Raw genomic sequence first — 21,618 nt, 5'->3', positions numbered from 1 at the left:
TTTTCTCCTCATCCTCATCCAGTCTTTCCACCAAGGATATTGAATCCCGGAGCGAGTCCCTCGGTCTGTTCGACACTTTGAAGTGTAACCCTGAGGCCTTTTGCAGCCACATGACCAAGTACGTTCTGCCGACTGTGGAGGGAAGCGACCTGGACCGCCTGCTCTACTACTACACTTTACTAGACACTGCAGGTTGTGAGCCTTACGTCACCACCACCATCAAGCCAGAGTCCCATGTCAAACTGCTCAAGAAGCTTCGAGCTGTTGCCAGCGGTAAGACAGTTTTTTCAACTGCATAACTAGTAGGTGGTTTACAGGAAGGACAAAGGGCAGCTTATTGTCACACAAACTGTAACCCCTTGAACCAATGGATGCAGTTTGCATCTAAAATCTGATGAAGTCCTAGCCTTTCTAATGAGATGGGTTACTACCCATCTCATTTTAAAAGCACAAGCTTTTAAAAGTGTGTAATTCTAATTTTCATCCACACATTGCTTGTGCAATCATCTATGAAAGAGGTCTATAAAGAAAGGAATTAATTTGCTAACAATTAACAATGGCACTTAAGAAATAACTAACTGACTAATTTCTAATGGTACAGAATCAACAGAAGCACCTATTAGCCAAACAATGAGGCAAAAAAAAAAAAAAAAAAGGCACACAGAAAAGCCTAGGGGTTAAGGCACCTTTATTATTGGTGGGAAATCAGCTGGAATCCCTTAATGTCAAGAAATCAAGTTAGCGTTGAAGACTTGAACATAATCCCTCTTGACATGATTGATGACTCACATACAAATGTTGACATTCCTTCTAGCTGGTAGATAACCTCAAGTCACTGACTGTCATGTAGAATCTTAAAAAAAAAATACAACAGCTGAATGCCTAAATGTGTGGCACATTTCTAGCACAGATCCTTATATTTCTCTGAAAGGGACAAATGAAATACGCCCGATGACATACCTAAACTATTTTATCCCTGCCTCATCTTGTCTTCACTTGATTCCTCTTTTTGTCAACCAGCTCTCGTCTTTGTTTCCAAAATAGCAAAGCAGAACAGAATTGAAACAAGCAAAAACAATTCACGTTTTCCTGTAATCAACAAGAGAAGCAATCAACCTTTGTATTAAATATCAAGCTAACACTGCAGGCTCAGGAAACAGCAACAGCAGTAAGCTGCTGTTTCCACTTAGATTTCTGTGGCAGCACCCTCTCCAAGGACGTCACGTCCAGGTTGTGGCGTGTCACCGGTTCAGCGGTCCGGCGAGAGTGCTCAAACTTTGTTGTGTTCGGGTTGAGGTGGTGTCACTTCTTGATGAAGTTCAGTAAAGGTCAGCCGAGTGTCAGCTGTGTTTTCACGCCTCACTTCCTCCCTCTGCTCCTGATAACATCACAGCTTTTACCGGTGACACATGTCTCTGTTTAACACACACATACGCAAATCACATACACACACCTCTGAGTCATCCACATCTAAGCTTTGTTGCATTTTTTTTACATAAACAAAAAAAAAATGCACTTTACTATGAGCTCACACGGGCACTGCTACATTTTAGTTTCACTCACACACAATTACCGTATCACATCACTACATTAGAAACGGATTGTTTAACCCTTGTTGTTGTTGCTGAATTTACAACTCAAAATTACTAGTCTTTTTTTAAACAATTGTTCTTTTGATTTCCAGACAGAATTAGGCAAAATTAGATTTCTAAATGACAAAAAAATGACAGCTGTTGCTGGCAGATTTCATCAGCTGTAGCTAGCTAGCTAGCTAATTAGTTAACGTCCGCTCTGTGAGTTGGTTGAAAACACAGTCTTTAGCTCAATCAAAGTGAGCTTACGTGATTAATTGTGCTAAAAGATGATCCATTGTTTGTAACATTATGCTATCTTAGTTAATGTTGGCTGGGGTTGCGGGAGTGTAACCTTCCACAAATCCATTAAAAAGACAGACCTGAACTGTTAACGCTACCCTAAACTCTGATAGCATCCAAGACCACATAATACACAGTGGATGTCTGTATATGAACAAGGCTTTTTTTGGGTCAAGTCCTGGAACACCTAAATGTTATGCGGTAATCATTAATTAATTAACAGTGATAATGGCTTTTCCTGCTTTGGAAAGTCAACATGTCTGCTGTGAAAAGGGTGTATTTAGAAGCTGGAAGAAAAAACCAGAAATTGAATAGCAAAAAAGGGGCAGGCTGCATAAAGTCTGTTACTCTTAGCTTAGGGCTGGGCGATATGGAGAAAATTAAATATCAAGATATTTTTGACCAAATACCACATACCTATATTGCAATAATATTGTAGGGTTGACTATTGGTGCTTTAACAAAAATATTTACACAATGAGATTTTTGATAAATAATCATTAATCAGTAATGTGGATATAATGACTAAGTGGGTACAGGAAAATACTAGAACAGTGTGGTAAGTTCAGAAAATTACATCACGTTACTGTAATGCAACCTTTAAAACCAGGAAAAGATAACACTTTGGCCATATTATGATATCCAAAATCTAAAATGATACCTAGTCTCATATCACGATATTGATATAATATTGATATATTGCCCAGCTCTACTCTTACTAGAGCTCCATGGACACAGCTTCATCATGAGGAGAAATCCCAAGGTCGACAGGGCTGCAATGCCTAGCTGCAGTTGCTAAGCTGTGATTGGACAACACTGTTCAGGGGAGGGGTTTAGCAAACTGTCAACTGCACAACTGCAGCCAAAATAAAACTACTAGACACACATTAGCACTCACACATACTGTATATACATACATACGTACGTCACCCAAGGGATTAATAACTGATGTATTGACACATACTGACTTTGTGACAGTGACTTAAAAACACTGTCCAAACTGTATAGCGCACGCGCGGGCAGCGGCACACACACACAGACACACACACACACACACACACACACACACACACACACACACACACACACACACACACACACACACACACACACACACACACACACCCTCACACATATGTTAACAAACACTAGTAAAACTTAACTCACACATTTACATTCTTGTAGCAAAATTGCTAACACTGTTGGCTGGCTGTTGAGGTGTCTCTAGAGCCACCAACTTTCTACTAACTCCAAGTCTAAGACAGAAACACACACACACTTAAAATTACTAATTTGCCGTCCTAAACAGACAAGCAAGCAAGCTCACACACACACACACACACACACACACACACACACACACACTTATAAGGCATTTAGACAATGTTGAGACAGGTGGTGTGTGTCCAATATTCATCACAATTTCAGACCAGAAACCAGGTGACTGTCTGAGTGGGCTCTCCTGAGGATGGGGGTGAGATGCTGCTCGGTTGTGGAAGAGACAGAGGCAGAGAGAGGAGTGGGTGGGGCAGGGGAGAGACCGAGAGAGAGTACATGTGTAAGTGCATGTAACTCTTATCTGCGGTCTAAGTGTCCGTCTGGGTCTGTCTGAAAGTATTGTGTGTGTGTGCGCGCTCAGAGATTTATATGTATGTGTGTGTGTGTGTGTGTGTGTGTGTGTGTGTGAGGGATTCCGAGCAGCATTGACAGAGCCCTCCCCACAGGCAGACCAGTGTTAAATATTTAAGGCCCAGACAGGCTGTGGTGTTGCCACAGTAATGTGTCTGTCTGACGGTGCTGGAGACCAAGAGCACGCCACTTGCTCTCTCTCTCTCTCGCTCTCTCACACACACGCACACACACACACACACAGAGTACTGCAGTGGAAGGAGATATGACGCGCACACGCGTATCAATAGATACACTGTACACCGTTGCATGCAGATGGCACCACTTTCACACAAGCTATCTTTGTTGTTCACATGAACCTTTTACTCTCTTCTCTGCGTGTCTCTTTGCACATTTCTGTCATGTAATGGAATATTGAACAACCTCTGCATATCAAATCACTGTAATGACCCTGCAAGTGCTGGATGTTTTGCACACATCGTATGTGAATGCAGTAGTAAAGTGCCACTTTTTGAAAAATTTTGGATATGCTGCATTAGTTTGAATGCTCGTTCTTCCCACACAATGCAGCTACTTTGTTTTGCCTCGGCAAGTAAATAGATATATGCTAAATAACACTGTATGCACAATGCCTGAAAATGCCATTTGTGTTTTCAACCTCTCTGTATTTTAAAGGGTAGCGATATATTCCATAATGTAAAAGGTATTTTTTATTCATCATATTACATGTCGAATATTTCAGCCATTGAACATGTGAGCCACAGTAGGTCATGTGTACAAGGACGATGATTGTGATGATTAATTTTGCTCATCTACGTACGTGCAGTGCACTATGAGCACTATGAGGGTCGGGTGAAGTGGAAAACACATCGTCGGGATGTATTATACATATCTCAGCAGCATACATTCATTGTTTAACAAAGTAATGTTTCTAAATAGTAAACTATGTCTCCGGCAGGTTTGAACTACCGGAAGCTGACTGATGAATCGTTGGATCCGCTGGTGACTCTACAACCAGTTCTGACCAGTCAGAATGTACTGTCTATCTCCAAACTTGCTAATCGGCTGCCCATGCTTGGTGGTGGAGGGAAAACAGTCTCCCCCAGTGCAGTCCACGCAATATGGCTGCAAAAGCTGTTTTGGAAAGGAGACCCCCAACTGTTGAAGAGACCCCCACAGAGCGACCCAGACTACCTCCATGCGTACGACACCTGCAGCAAATACCTAGACAGGCTGGTCCTTGCTGACACTGTCCACTTCCTGGATAGCATCACCTTCTCTCCTGATGCAGCCGAACATGTAAGCCTAAACTTGGTCATAACATTTTTTTTCACCCCCTGATATCCAGCCATCTCTTTCATATGAATTACTTTATGCCATACAGACAGAAAAGAGAAAATATAGTAACACACAGTATAGTGTGAAGGAGGCTCAGACAGGAGCTGGTGGGAGTTTGGCACACTGACAATTTGTAATTGCAGCACAGAAGGTAGTTGGTTCCAGGCAGCCACCCAGACAAGATTCATATTGTCTAAAAGGAAGGATTGTGGGGATTTCCAATCACTTCAAATCACATCATCAAACTGTACTCGTCATCCTCTAACCGGTCGTCTCTCATTCCCCTTGGCTCAATTTTTGGACCGACAAAAGCCCTTTTCTGATTTTAAATACATTATTCTGTTCACATCCACACTGTCACCTCGAAGCACATACCAGTCATGATTTATAAAAGAAATTATAAAATTGCACAAGAAATGTCAGCCACATAATTACAGCACTCTGAAAAATTGTCTTCCAGGGGATTTAAAGTGCTTTAGCCCACCTTGTCAGTAGTAGCCCACTGGGTTTTTTTTTCCACACACTGGCACACTTCCAACCCTCCTCTCTTTTTTCTTCCACTTTTGTCTTATGCATCCTCTCTTTTCCGGCAACTCAGAGAGAGCTAATTGATCCCTCTCTACTTCAGAGCCAATTAAACTCTGATTCCCAGCAGGCACTGTTTTCCCACTGTGCTTTTTAACATTCAGATTATTTCTCAGTAACCCACTGCTCCCTCTTCCCTCATCCTCCTCCTCCTCATTCCTATTTGAACCCTCGAAGGAAAACAGAGTGTTGGCATTTACCCCCCTCTGAAGTATTGATCTTAGATAGATAGTGGAAGCGTCCTCTTTTGCTCAGCCTCCAGCCTGTTTTCAAACCTTTCCCTAGGCTTTGACTGATGTTGGATGTGAATCTAATTCTGTCTCCACTCACAAATAACACAATAGACTATGTACATGTTCACACACAAATGATTATACACACACGTAGCCTTCAACGAAATTGTGCAGTTTTGTCAGGAAACTTTATTTGAGTGATCATCCTGTCCTGGCAGAGAAAGGTGCTGTCAGTCTTAGTCAATAAACCGAGCAAATGCAGAAGTATGAGTAGCATGTGTCTGAGGTATGTGGAAATGTGAAGTGATTTTTAAGTGTCTTCCTGGTGTGATGTGTGTGTGTGGCCTGTCATCACCTGTGTGCTAAGTGTGCTGAGTAAAACCTTCTACAACCAAAGGGCCTCTCTTCTACCCATAAATGGTTAACCTGCTCTCACTGAATATAATCAATTACACCAGGCTGGCAGATATGATCTCTCTCACTCACACACATACTAACACACATGCTACCCAAGTTCCTGGTGGCATTTTGGTGCATATATTTTTGGTTATACCTGCCTGTCTTCAACATGTTAAGTTTAAAATTATATAATATAATAAACATGAGTTGTGCACCTCTCTTTCCCTCTCTTCGCACACTTTGCTGTGCTTATCCCATTCCTCCTCCTCCTCATTCTGTTCCTTCCATCCATCCTATTTCGTCTCCAGCTGAGCATCCAGACGAGGTCGGAGGTGATAAAGCGAGCCACCAAAGCCCTGCGCCAGCTGGGCGAAAAGAGCAGGAAGAGAGCAGCCGATGGTAGCGGGGAGAAAGAAGGGACAGACCCAGCAGGGATGACTTTTGATGAGGCTTTAACACACCTGCAGCAATCCCAGGCCCACCTGGACACTCTGAGCCATGCCGTCATTCTGTCACTCAAAGACAGCCAGCAGGTAGACCCCATCTTCCAGACACTTTAGCCATTACAAATGTAATTTGGTAAATGTTAAAAGAACAAACAAAGTAGTGTGGACATAGACACCCAAATCGTTCGCTATGTCGAATGCACTATGTATACATAGAAACACTGTTCAATGTGTGCTAGCTTACCTTAAAATAGTTTCAAAAATAGACCTAGCTTCATTAGCTGGATGAACCTCATACTCGTACTGAACTTAATCTTGGAAATGTATTAATCCACCAACCATATGAAAATGAAAATTGAAAATTATTTTTTTGTTACAGAAAGGGCAGAATTCTTACTTTGGATAAAGCTAACCACCTACTCTAGGTGACAAATTGAATGTCCATCTACAACGGACACATAGGGCTCTATCTTGCACCCGGGGCAGCGCGGCGCAAAGCCCGGCACAGTGCATCACAAAGCCCGGCACAGAGCGGCGTAAAGCCCAACACAAGTGTCTTTGCTATTTTAAGACCGTCCAGCGCCCACGTCATTTAAATAGCAAATGCACCTGCGCCCATGGGCGTGCTGGTCTTGACCAACAAAAACCTGGTCTTAACTCAAGCATTTAGCGCAGCATTTCATTGTTATTTTAACAGCGCATTAATAAAATGCGCCTAGAGTCGTGAACTCGCGAACTAGGCGCACACATAGGGACGTGCAGCAGCATACAAACATGCAAAAGATTAAAAATAAAAATATTACAATGTGAAATAGTATTATGATATGATTTGCTCACGCGCTTTCACTTCTCGCTCGAGCAGATCAGTTTCTTCTCTACTTCCTGCTCAGCAAATCTGCCATCATAATAGCAATGCGCCAAGGTACAAACAGGCCTGGCATTTAAAGGGATTGGGAAATGACAATTCAGTTCAATTCAATTAAATTTTATTTATAGTGTCAAATCATAACAGGAATTATCTCAGGACACTTTACAGATAGAGTCGGTCTAGACCACACTCTTTTACTCTCATTTACAAGGACCCAACAATTCCAGTGATTCCCCCAAGAGCATGCATAAATGCGTAAGTGCGACAGTGGCAAGGAAAAACTCCCTTTTAGGAAGAAACCTCGGACAGACCCAGGCTCTTGGTAGGCGGTGTCTGAAGGTGCCGGTTGGGGGTATGATGAACAATGGCAATAATAGTCACAATGACTAGAAGTAATAGTTGTAATAGTTCATGGTGTCGTAGAGCACAGCAGGGCATAACGGGGCGTGGCAGGGCGTTGGCCGGACATAGCAAGTCAAAGCCGGGCATTGCAGAGCGTAGCAGGGTGTAATAGGGCACAGCAGGGCGTAGGGCAGGACCACGGCGACAGCTGCCACCATGATGTAGGTACCATCATTATCCAAAATGATGATGCTGGGCGGAAAAAGAACATAAGGACTCCGGGCAATAAGCTCCCCGGAGCTATGTTAGTAACAAGCATTGCTGGGACACGAATACACACAGATGGAAAGAGAAAGGAGAGAGAAGCTCAGTGTGTCCAAGGAGGTACCCCGATAGTCTCGAACTATAACCGCATAACTAAGAGCTGCAGAGAAGGGGAGATAGGGAGGCTGTGTTCCGTGATTGTGAACGCTGCGACTCATTACTCCCTAAGTATACGTAAGCTTTCTATGGGGAGAAGCAGAGATAGGGTGGGGGTGCGCCATGACTGTGGCTACACACCCACCCCCGCCGGTCTAGGCAAACGCTGCAACTCCTCACTCCCTAAGTATAAGCTTTATCGAAGAGGAGAGTTTTAAGTTTACTCTTAAAGGTGGTGATGGTGTCTGCCTCCCGAACCCAGACTGGGAGCTGGTTCCACAGGAGAGGAGCCTGATAGCTAAATGCTCTGGGTCCCATTCTACTTATAGAGACTCTAGGAACCACAAGTAACACTGCATTCTGGGAGCGCAGTGCTCTAGTGGGACAATAAGGTACTATGAGCGCTTCAAGATATGATGGTGCTTGACCATTTAGAGCTTTGTAGGTCAGGAGAAGGATTTTAAATTCAATCCTGGATTTTACAGGAAGCCAATGCAGAGAAGCTAATACAGGAGAAATATGATCTCTTTTCTTAGTTCTTGTCAGAACACGCGCTGCAGCATTCTGGATCAGCTGGAGAGTCTTAAGAGTTTTATTTGAGCATCCTGATAATAGGGAATTACAATAGTCCAGCCTGGAAGTAACAAATGCATGGACTAGTTTTTCAGCATCGTTTTGAGACAGGATGTTCCTAATTTTGGCAATGTTACGAAGATGAAAAAAGGCTGTTCTAGAGGTTTGTTTTAAGTGGGCGTTAAAGGATATATCCTGATCAAAAATAACTTCTAGATTTCTGACAGTAGTGCTGGAGGTCATGGCAATGCCATCCAGAGTAATTATATCTTGGGATAATGATGTTCGGAGGTGTTTAGGGCCCAGCACAATAACTTTTTTGTTTGAGTTTAACATCAGGAAATTGTAGGTCATCCATGATTTGATATCTTTATTGCATACTTGAAGTTTAGCTAACTGACTGGTTTCGTCTGGCTTGATTGATAAGTATAATTGGGTGTCATCCGCATAACAGTGAAAGTTAATTGAGTGTTTCCTAATAATATTGCCTAGAGGAAGCATATACAAGAAGAAAATAATTGGTCCAAGCACTGAGCCTTGAGGAACGCCATGGCTAACTTTAGCGTACTTGGAGGATTTATCGTTGATATTAACAAATTGAGATCGATCAGAGAAATAGGACTTAAACCAGCTTAGTGCGATTCCTTTAATGCCAACTAAATGTTCCAGTCTCTGTAAAAGGATGGTATGGTCAATAGTGTCGAATGCAGCACTAAGATCTAATAAGACAAGTATGGAGACAAGTCCTTTGTCAGCAGCAATTAGAAGGTCGTTAGTAATTTTCACCAGTGCCGTCTCTGTGCTATGATGCTTTCTAAATCCTGACTGAAAGTCCTCAAATAGACTATTCCTATGTAAAAAGTCACATAACTGATTAGCGACTACTTTCTCAAGGATCTTGGAGAGAAAGGGAAGGCTAGATATAGGTCTATAGTTAGCTAAGACCTCGGGAACGAGGGTGGGATTTTTCAGAAGAGGTTTTATCACAGCTACTTTAAATGACTGCGGTACATAGCCTGTTAATAAAGACATAATGATCATATCTAGTAATGAAGTGTTAACCACGGGTAACGCTTCTTTAAGTAGCCTCGTTGGAATGGGGTCTAAGAGACAGGTAGATGGCTTTGCTGAAGAGACCTTTAGCATTAAATGTTGAAGGTCTATAGGAAAAAAGCAGTCTAAGTATATGTCAGGTCCTGTCGTTCTTTCTAGCACTCCTGCATTCAAAGGTGAACCGTTAGAAGTTGAGGGCAAAAGGTGATGAATTCCATCCCTAATTTTATCATAAAAGAAACTCATGAAGTCGTCACTACTAAGAGCTAGGGGAATAGATGGCTCAGTAGAGCTGTGGCTGTCAGTCAGCCTGGCTACAGTGCTGAAAAGAAACCTTGGGTTGTTCTTATTTTCTTCTATTAATAATGAGTAATAGTCTGATCTGGCATTTCTGAGGGCCCTCCTATAGGTTTTCAAACTGTCTTGCCAATCTAAACGAGATTCTTCCAATTTGGTGGAGCGCCATTTACTTTCAAGTTTTCGTGAGATTTGTTTTAATTTGCGAGTTTGGGAGTTATACCAAGGTGCTAGTTTCCTTTGCTTCATCATCTTCTTTTTGAGAGGAGCAACGGAGTCTAAAGTTGTCTGTAGGCAGGCCACTCTGATTGGTTTATTGCATGTTACACCCAAAACACACTTATGATTAATTAAGCCACGAAGTACAACCCTTTTGAACCTTGCACACAGACCCTTTTTTCCGCCATCAAACTAGCAAAAGTGGATTTGGACATGCCCTAAACGCACCTGCGCCATGCGCTTCACGCCGTGCGCTTAGATCGTTAAAATACGGCCCATAGTCACTTGATCACTCGCATCCTTTTCCCTTGCGGTCATGAGGTCACCTTTAGTTGGACATAGAGATGTGTCTGCATGTACTTTGTCTCGGCTTGCGCGTGCGTGCGTGCGTGTGTGTGGTATCTTCCTGGGTTGGTTCTGCTTGACTAAGCTCTTCCCAGCCTCACTGGACCAGTCAAGGGTACATTAATGTAAATCTATGGGCAGCTGTTTGAAATGAGCCGTGCCATGTGGCTGTATGTACAGTACGTACACCATGCTGTATCTCATTAAGCAAAGTCACACTGACTTACCCCACTGTCACCTCCGTGTGTGTGTGTGTGTGTGTGTGTGTGTGTGTGTGTGTGTGTGTGTGTGTGTGAAACCAGAGAGAGGCGACCTTATGATTTGGCGAGCTCAGTGTTGCTATGACGACCATGTGACACTCATGAAAAACTGTTCATTTCTGACCCCTACACCGTTTGTAATATTTAGCCCCTGTTTTATCTGCGTTTAAAAACACATACCCTGCAAATTAGTGAAGAAGATACAAGCATTACAAGGCACAGTCCAACCTCTACAATAAAGCTTACTAACTTTCCTTCTACTGGTGCAGGGAGCGATTATATCCTTGGAGATAGATGAAAAGGATATAAGAACCAGGAAAGGGCAGGTAGATAGAAAGAGATAGATAGAAGGAGCCCTGTAGGCTCTGTTTGGCTGTACTATGGTCATTTATCAAGTGTACGTGACCAGCTGCTGGGAATAATAGTGGATCGTAGAAGAATCCACCACAGGCGCCTTGACCTGCTGTGAGGACAGCAAATAACACACTGCAGCTATATTGTATAGAAGTTAGTACAGTTCTGTATTAGAACCATGTCCCTTTGATGGTATGAACAATAGAAAAAAAAACTGTAGATTGTAAAAGCCATGCCTATGATGATAAGCCTTCATAGTGCTGTAACATACAAAATTACCAACATTGTTTTTTTAAATGGGCATTTTTCGACTTTGTTTTCCGATAGCAACAGTAGCGAGATGACAGGAAATCAGGAGAGGGATGACATGAAACAAATTGGAGATATTGAGGTTCATGGTTATCACCGTTACCCCTAAACCAACAGGGCGCTCCAAAACCACCAATATCAGTTGCTGTTGGGGGAATTGTTTACTACATTTTCTTATGGTACAAGGATGTTTCAGATATCCATGCATTCATCTATTGTCCCATCCATTGATCTTCAAGTCCCTTGTAATGCCCACAACACCTAGAAAATGAAGCGGAATCTTCCCAAACCATCTCATAAAGTTGAATCTAATCGAGCTACTCTTACCCCAATTTTCCACTGGGCACGTCTGTGCTGCGTTCCGGCTGCGTTCCGATTTGATTGCGCCAGGAGCGTCTGAGAAGCAGAGCATCTCAGAAGCGGAGCGTCTTGTCTGCCCGACTCGCAGATTTCATTGTCTCTACTTTGTGCTTTACAGAATAATCACGTGTTTATTAAGTTAGTATCTACTAGGAGTGGGGGGGGGGGGAATTCGATACAGCATAGTATTGCGATATATTCCTTGGCAATAAAATTGAAGTGAGATGAACAAACAGATAAAACAGATGTTGACAAAAGTTTCCTTTTGGGGACATCGTTTGAAATTGGGAAAAATTTGAAGTTGGAAAAAAAGTAATTCATTGCAGGACATCGCAGAATATTGCAATATGTTTAAAATCAATAATATCGTATCGTGACATCAGTATTGTGATGATATCGTATCGTGAGGACTCTGGTGATTTCCACCCCTAGCATCTACCTTCCACTCCAGGCGCTCCTACAGTTAAACTCCATGCCTTCTCTTCTCTGGCGTCGTCTTTATAAAAAAGATCTGTTGATGTCTATTATGTTTTTCGGCCTCCAAGATGAATCTCTCGTCGTCTGTGGTGTGGTAAAGGAGACATATACGATATTGGGAGGGTTTTGGTAAATTGACCGGATACACTCGCTGTTTCACTTCCTGCCCCGCTGTCCATAATAACACCCAACGATACCCGTGCTTCTCATTTTGCAGCAGGTACTTCCCCACGTCTGTACTGAAAGATCTAAATTTTTCGAAGAGACGGCCGTGGTCTCAAACTTGACTCCTAGACTGCATGACACTCAGCTGAAGAGCACATCAGAGATCACGTGAACGTTATCTAAAAAAGCAGACACTCTTCAGTCTTCAGCTTGGTCTTGATTTTCTACCTATGAATACCATGTATCATGAATATAGGATGTCCCTATATCATGAATATCATATATGAATGTCACCTTTGGGTGAGTCCAATGCCAAGAGTGTCAATGTCTTGCTCAGAGTGTAAAGGGAATCAACGGAAGCTCTCCGCCAGTACCTCACAATGAATATATTAAGTGCAAAGATTTTTTTAAGGTAAGTACTTTCAGATTGTTTTCTAAAAGCTGGCAGACCATAAAACTCCTAGCTCTACATTACCAGCAGTGCTGTGCATCTAGCTTCTTTGAAAGCCGTCATACCCCCAGGTTTTTACTACTGACTACAGTAGCTGCAGAATTATTATTTTTGCACAGTAATACTTATACTATCTATCTATCTATCTAGCTATCAATTAACCAGCCTTAGAAGTCCTGTATCTCAAACTAAGAGGGACAGCTAGTGTCATCAAGCTTGTTCTTGGGTTGCAGCAGTGACGAGACAAACTTCAGACTACAGCTCTTTGCACCTACTATTCAGATTTTGAACTGATCTTTTCTGATGTCATGTATCTTGGTGAAATGTTTACTCAAAGATGAGAGAGCTCTGCCTATGGAGAAATAAAATCAATTGTGAATTTACAAAGAAAACAAAGAGCAAAAAAAACCAGAATTGATAAGATATGATGATTGATGATACTTTATGCTGAAACGATTGTAAGATAAGGAAATATATATTTAAAGACACACATTGACCGACCCAAACACACATACACAACCAAATGCCATGTCCGACTCTCCAGGATGAAATCCTCAGCCCTTTTTTATTGGAAGAGAGAAAAACAAGCAAAGGTGAGCAGGGCAGAAGAGAGAGTGAGCAGGTTCAGGTCATTGCTGCCGTCTGGGTTAATACCTGTAGGGAACCGACCGCTCAACAACAAACTTCACTCACTAAAGTATTGTACTTCCTAAACCACACTGCACTTCAATTCCTGTCTCTGAACAGGAGACTCCTTATGCTTTTCCTTTCTGCCTTTTTTTTTTTGTATTCCAGCGTTACAGGCAACTTTATGATTTGTCCCGATCCGAGAGGTCAAAAGTCCATGAGCTGGCAGTCACCATGGCAACTGATGGACAGCCTCTGGACTGCATTAAAGAGCTTCTGCCTGTGGCTGTTGGACCCCTAGACCTCTCTGTTAAAACAGTACTTCGTGACGCAATGGAGCGAGTAGTGGCCGCACTCAGGTATTGTCTCTCTCCCTTTCTCCATACAATACACATGTATACCAAAAACTTTTCATTGAGAAAATACACAATGACAACAAGATACGCTTGGCTGTACACTTGAAGCAATTATTCAGCATTTTTGAAAATACACTTTTTCGCAGAGAGTTAGATGCGAAAATCAATAACATTCTGATGTCTGCTCTAACTATAGAGCTGGAGCCAATACATGGGTATCAGTCACGTGATAGCTACAGTGGTGTGAAAAAGTGTTTGCCCCCTTCCTCATTTCCTGTTCCTTTGCATGTTTGTCACACTTAAGTGTTTCGAACATCAAACCAATTTAAACAAAAGTCAAGGACAACACAAGTAAACACAAATGCAATTTGTAAATGAAGGTGTTTATTATTAAAGGAGAAAAAAAAATCCAAACCATCATGGCCCTGTGTGAAAAAAGTGATTGCCCCCCTTGTTAAAACATACTATAACTGTGGTTGTCCACACCTGAGTTCAATTTCTCTAGCCACACCCAGGCCTGATTATTGCCACACCTATTCACAATCAAGGCATCACTTAAATAGGAGCTGCTTGACACAGTAAGGTCCACCAGAAGATCCTTAAAAGCTACACATCATGCCGAGACCCAAAGAAATTCAGGAACAATTGAGAAAGAAAGTAATTGAGATCTATCAGTCTGGAAAGGGTTATAAAGCCATTTCCAAAGCTTTGGGAATCCAGCGAACCACAGTGAGAGCCATTATCCACAAATGGCGAAGACATGGAACAGTGGTGAACCTTCCCAGGAGTGGCCGGTCGCCCAAAATTACCCCAAGAGCGCAGCGACGACTCATCCAAGAGGTCACAAAAGACCCCACAACAACGTCCAAAGAACTGCAGGCCTCACTTGCCTCAGTTAAGGTCAGCGTTCATGCCTCCACCATCAGGAAAAGACTGGGCAAAAATGGCCTGCATGGCAGAGTTCCAAGGAGAAAACCACTGCTGAGCAAAAAGAACATCAAAGCTTGTCTCAATTTCTCCAGAACACATCTTGATGATCCCCAAGACTTTTGGGACAACATTCTGTGGACCGATGAGACAAAAGTGGAACTCTTTGGAAGGTGTGTGTCCAAGTATATCTGGCGAGAAGGAACACTGCATTTCATAAAAAGAACATTATACCAACTGTAAAATATGGTGGTGGTAGTGTGATGGTCTGGGGCTGTTTTGCTGCTTCAGGACCTGGAAGACTTGCCGTGATAAAAGGAACTATGAATTCTGCTGTCTACCAAGAGATCCTGAAGGAGAATGTCCGACCATCTGTTCGTGTACTCAAGCTGAAACGAACTTGGGTTCTGCAGCAGGACAATGATCCTAAACACACCAGCAAGTCCACCACCGAATGGCTGAAGAAAAAACTAAATGAAGACTTTGGAGTGGCCTAGCCAAAGTCCTGACCTGAATCCTATTGAGATGTTGTGGTATGACCTTAAAAAGGCCGTTCATGCTCGAAAACCCTCTAATGTAACTGAATTAGGACAATTCTGCAAAGATGAGTGGGCCAAAATTCCTCCAGGACGCTGTAAAAGCCTCATTGCACGTTATCGCAAACGCTTGGTTGCAGTTGTTGCTGCTAAGGGTGGCCCAACCAGTTATTAGGTTTAGGGGGCAATCACTTTTTCACACAGGGCCATGATGGTTTGGATTTTTTTTCACCTTTAATAATTAACACCTTCATTTACAAATTGCATTTTGTGTTTACTTGTGTTGTCCTTGACTATTGTTTAAATTGGTTTGATGTTCGAAACACTTAAGTGTGACAAACATGCAAAGGAACAGGAAATGAGGAAGGGGGCAAACACTTTTTCACACCACTGTATGTATAGGCAAATAGCTTAGCTTAGCATAAAGAGTGGAAGCAGGGTAAAACTGCTGGCCCGGCTTTCTTTAAAGTTCAATAATAAACCTACCAGCGCTTCTAAAGTGCAATACATTAACAGTTGTTTTAAACGAGATTATCCATACAGAAAACTGCTATGGCTTGGCTCAGTGACTTCCTGGAATATTTACTGGTTGCCTGGCAACCTCACGGTGATGACAGGACTTCTAGGTACTCAAACACTTTTCACATTTTGCAAAATAAGACGTTTTAAATAGCAAAAACAACATTCTACTCTAATTTAAAAGTACAACATTTACTTTTCAGACTGCAAAAACATTAACATAATTACATTTCGAGTCTCAGTGTTGTGCCGTGTATTTTACACCTGGGGCTTCAGTACTATCCTACAGCAATTAAACCACCTTTGAATAACCTCACCATGACACTAGGACATTATCATGTGGAATAAAGTGATTTAACACAAAGCTCAACACCTAGAGAGTTTCAATACACTATTGCAGAGACATGAATACACGGTGACTGAAGCCATCACTTTCACGCAGTATGACATGATGCTGCATCACATATAGTCAAAATTAATGTCATTACTAAAAAGACAAAAACAAACCCAAAACAACTGGTCACATGTACTCATATGATGACCACAAAGCAATCAAAAACACCAATAACTCAATCAGCGATCAACAGGCTTCCCCCCAAATTGCAGCTAAGCTGCTGGGGCTCAACAACACACACATGCCACCACGCACACACAGGCACAGCGCACAGCGGCCACTGACACTGCTGACACCAGCAGCAACTATCTAAAGCAAGCAGTAATAGCTAGTAACTAACTAAAATGCAGAAAAATCCATTACACTTAGCAAAAGCTGCTCATCATTTGAAGAACAACCTTTCTTTCATTAACTTTACATCTAAAACTCGAAACTAACTTGAACTAAGGTTACTGCTACGGTTATGTGATAATAGCTAGTTTTGCTTCTCGGCCACCGTATATTAACTGGTCTGAAAAATGCCGACATAGGTGGCTGGGCCAGCTAGAAGGCTCTGGCCTGTCAAAGAATACGCCCAACAGGGCAAACTCAAAATTTGATTGGCTAAAGAATATGACAGTCAACAACATTGTCCTTATTTGCTTAAACAGCAGAGGGATTCATTCAAAATGTTGAAGGCCTTAGAGTAGATTTTTCACCCGGAGACAGCACAGAGGGGAAATCTGATAAAAGTTCTAATTTATGAGATGCACTTGAAGCCGCACAACCGAGAGAGAGTACCAATGAAATTACGGTAACAGACTTGTGGGAAGCGACTTTTCTAAAATACATATATAATAAAAATATAATTTTCTGATTCTGACAATCTCTTGGCCAGCAAAGAAGGCCTTGCTGGCCCTGACGGCCCACCTCTGCAGAGTCTAGAAGTCATATGTCCTATTAAAATAAATGACATGACTAAATTCCCTTTATACATTTTCCTATATAGTGAAGCTGACTTAATGCTGCCAAAAGTCTGCAGTTGCATTTTATAATAGTTACCAAATTCCTCACGACTATCATCTAGCTAAAATCACAACATATTCTGCTTCAGGAGTATTTTTATTTTTTTAATTGGTGTTTTCACTGGGTTATACATCATAAATAGTGTTGCACACTCTTAGGCCCCCTGTAAGCCAGAAAATGGTTAATAATAGTACAGTGTTGAGAAAATGACAACTCTGTAGGCTTGTGTGCACAATCAAAGATACCATCCCCTGTGACAAGCCTAACGAAGGTAGGACGAAAATCTAATTGTCATTTTAGTACACTTTTTCCTCTTTTACATTCACTGTTGCGCCTTGTCAAACAACATTATAATCTACATGCACCCCTTTCATACCTGTCTGGTAAGATTACATACTGTACATATTAATGTAAAGATATATGAATTTTTAAAACAAGTCAGATTAAGAGAATTATCTTCATTCACCTCAAAAGCGGGCTTTATGATGTTTATTCTAAGACATTGAAGGCCACCTGAACACACCACCTACTACCTGATCTCTGTTGTTTGTCTATATCGGTAAACATTGTGTTGTATATTGGTCCACTTTGGGTATGTTGGTGGGAAAAACACTGTCGGAACAAATGCCTGAAGTGTTGGACTGAATCTACAGTAGCTGCCGGTGGGAGTTGGACTCACAGCATTTTATTGGCGTCTTCCTGCTCACTGCATTAAAAAGGAAGGGAGAGATGATTCAGGCCGACATGTCTGCAGAGCTGCTAGAGTTTAGGGCCACATAAAATGCTTGGATATTGTCAGACTTAACATCCAAAAATACAAAATGCATGCAAAGTTACATAGGCTTAAATTAAAGGCTTATTTTCAGAGTAGTGTTTTTGTCCTTAATGCCCCATGAAACTTGTTTGCTAACACAGACAATGAGCAATGTTTTACTGACAGGGCCAGATATCATCGGGCCATCTGATGGGTTTGATGAATAAGTGCCAATCACTTTGATTATATTCCTGCCTAATTTCCCACTTCTTTATGGCTGCTCAATGGCGCATAGGGCAGATAGATGGCACCTGCATTTACAGACACACACACACACACACACACACACACACACACACACACACACACACACACACACACACACCAGAAAAAACTCTTGCACGTGCATAGACTCTCATACATTCAAAGTTAATTAGACATGTGGGCACCATCCCTGAAGAACACATACACACACACTCGCACACTTTCATGCACGCACATGCTTTCCCCCTTTCTCTGATTCATTATCTTCTTATAATTAATGCAGCCTGATACAGCTGTTCCCCTCCAGATCTCACTCTGCTCTCTCTCACACACACACACACACACACACACACACACACACACACACACACACACACACACACAGCCTTATGCATTCACTAGAGGTATTATTTCCTTTGAACATGTCACTGTGTTTGAATACTCACATTTGAATATCCCTTTATGCATTCAAGTGTGTGTGTGTGTGTGTGTGTGTGTGTGTGTGTTCTTGTTTAACTACATTTGTGGGGTCCAAAAAACGGGAATACAGTATACTTGTGGGGTTCGGACAGCTTTGTGGGGCAAAAATGCTGGACCCCTCAAGTTTAAAGGGCTGTTTGAGGGTTAAGACTTGGTTTTAGGATTAGGGTTAGAATTAGGTTATGGTTAGGGTGAGGGTAAGGGTTAAGGTTAGGCATTTAGTTGTGATAGTTAAGGTTAGGGTAAGGGGCTAGGGAATGCATTATGTCAACGACGGGTCCCCACAAAGATAGTGAGACACTGTGTGTGTGTGTGTGTGTGTGTGTGTGTGTGTGTGTGTGTGTGTGTGTCCATTGTTGCAGGGCTTTCTTGAAGCATTGTGTTTGGCAGGGATGAATGAGCCGGTCTTGTTTTTGGCTCTCCCGAAGCCTTCAGTCTGGCGCAGTAGGCATACCTGAGCCTTACACTAATGGCCATCTTTTGTATCTGTCATAACTACTCTGTGTTTGTGTGTCTGTAAAGAGAAAATGTTAAGTGGTAAAATGCAATAAAGAAAATGCTGCGTCGTCTTTCCACCTTTTGCCAGATCATTTGTATGTTGCGTGCACGTATGTGTATTGTGTGTGTTATGCATGGGCCTTGGTGCGTTTTGTGTGTATGTGTACGCACGTGAGCCCAGCAGCAAACGGAGTGGAGTCGGGGGAAATCAGACTTTTTTTCCCCACTTTCTGTCTTTATGAAAAATAACCCTCCTCTTGCGACATACAGACTGCAGCAGAACCCAGAGCCACACCACGAAATACACTAATGACACTGCAGAAAGATCACACATTACCTTTTTGACTCACCTACTATTATGTGCCATTAAATTACATTTACACCTTATTTAAAAACTCTTTAATCAACGTTAAATGAACTAACATTCTCACAGCTTGTAACGATGGACACGGGTTTAAATGTTTTTTTTCTGTTGCTTCATGTCTCTAGTACTTAATAATAACAGGAAATCATATCATGCTGGTTATTTTTACAAAGCTGAGTTTGCCTCAAACATCTAATTGCTGTCAGACATGTTTTCAACTATCACTGTCCCTGAGAAGAAAGCCTTTGATTTTTTTCTCCGTCTGTATTGTATTGTGGTCATTTGAAAGTGTTATCTTAATTAACTTATTATGTTAGATAAGCTGGTGATGTGATTTGTTTTTCAGTGGAGACCCAGACGCCCTGACAAAGTACCCACAACCCCTCAGGGTCCTGGAGGCCATGGTGACCGCTGTGCACAATAATGTCCAGAGTGGGTAGGTTATCTAGATCACACACACACACACACACACACACACACACACACACACACACACACACACTTTTGTCATACTTAATTCTAACACCCTTCAAAGATATTTCTCTTCCTATGTTGCTCCTTACTTTCTCCCAGCTCTTTTCCAGGCCTGAAATTAACACCTGCTGAGTGTCAAATGCCAGTAAAATGTCAGCTTGGTAGTTGAATCCACAAGAGGCACCTGCCAACCTGCATGTTAGCTTTTTTTTAAGATGACAACATTTGAACAGCACTTGCTATTCTAGACGCTGGTCAGCTTACTGTGACCATCATTTGCTGCCTTTACGTGTAGTCATGCACAAAGCCATTTCCTCTAAGCTTCTTTTTCTTTGCTGAATGAATTGAATTGCCTCTGAATGAGGGCTGCAACTAAGAATTATTTTCATTAATAATTCATTTTTGGATTATTTTCTCCATTAATCTTTTAGTCTATAAAATGTCAGAAAATTGTGGAAAATGCCCTCACAGTTTTCCAAAAACCTAAGGTGACTTCTTCAAATGTCTGAATATCAAAAAAATATTCAATTTAATAATCCAAAAGACAAAGAAAAGCAGCCAATGCTCATATTTGAGAAGCGGGAACGACTGAACATTTGGTTTAAAAATGACTTAATCTACTATCAAAAACAGTTGCAGATTAGTTTTCTGTCAATCGACTAATTCATTAATTTGGATCTAATTTGGTTAGTTTGCTCGGTAGAACAATAACAACTGTGAATACAAAAAAAATATTTGTATAAATTAGTCATAGAAATACATTTGATGTCTATGTAATTCGAGTTTTGTGTTTGTGAACATTTCTCCTGGTAAGTTTATGGAATATTTCAGCCTTGAACTTGACTTAGACTCCTGACCACCCGATAACTTCAGCTATTTTTCTTCTCTTTTTTTTTCTTTTTAGAAGAACCTTTCAACTTTACCTCTCTATCTCTGTCTCTTAATCTCTGCCTCACTCAGCCTGTCTGACTGCTGTCTTTCTCACCGTCCTCTCTCAGTGACAACGCGGTGACTTCAGATGACCTCCTGGCTTGGTTGCGTCCATTCTGCGGTGACGCGGCGCTCCCCGTGCGGCCTCGAATCGACGTGCTGCAGATCCTGGAGAGTAACTTCAGCCTCCGAGATAGCGACGTCCGTCTTCTGCTGCTCTACAATTCTCAGGCTGTTCTGAAAGACAGAGAGGTAACGTGCACAGCTGCACTCAAACACGCACACAGCCATGACTCATCAGCCTCTCACTAACAGTCTGACAATTTGAGAGGTTGAGTATACATTACTTGAGAAACAATTTGAGTACTCTAAAAACATAACACTGGTACTTGACTGTTGGGGTATTTTTCTTTTCTTTTCTCCGAGGTTATAACATCAGATGCTGGGCAATACATTTTGAAAAGATACTAGAAATTGATAGTTGGAAGGAAGAG

At 41.9% G+C, this 21,618-nt stretch overlaps 1 protein-coding gene across 1 annotated transcript in view; it reads left to right on the top strand.

Moving 5' to 3' along the window:
- The window catches only part of nbas (NBAS subunit of NRZ tethering complex), a 173,039-nt gene that overhangs the window by 104,564 nt on the left and 46,857 nt on the right, over positions 1-21,618 (top strand). Inside the window, exons 44-49 of the mRNA XM_078275300.1 lie at positions 23-273; positions 4,461-4,801; positions 6,366-6,590; positions 13,792-13,982; positions 20,067-20,156; positions 21,193-21,376. Of these exons, the coding sequence (XP_078131426.1) occupies positions 23-273; positions 4,461-4,801; positions 6,366-6,590; positions 13,792-13,982; positions 20,067-20,156; positions 21,193-21,376 (1,282 nt within the window). The remainder of the gene's footprint in view (positions 1-22; positions 274-4,460; positions 4,802-6,365; positions 6,591-13,791; positions 13,983-20,066; positions 20,157-21,192; positions 21,377-21,618) is intronic.

The sequence above is a fragment of the Sander vitreus genome, chromosome 18 (assembly GCF_031162955.1).
Source record: "Sander vitreus isolate 19-12246 chromosome 18, sanVit1, whole genome shotgun sequence".
Lineage (NCBI taxonomy): Eukaryota > Metazoa > Chordata > Actinopteri > Perciformes > Percidae > Sander > Sander vitreus.
The sequence above is the reverse complement of the archived record's forward strand: the minus strand, read 5'-3'. Positions and strand labels throughout refer to the sequence as shown.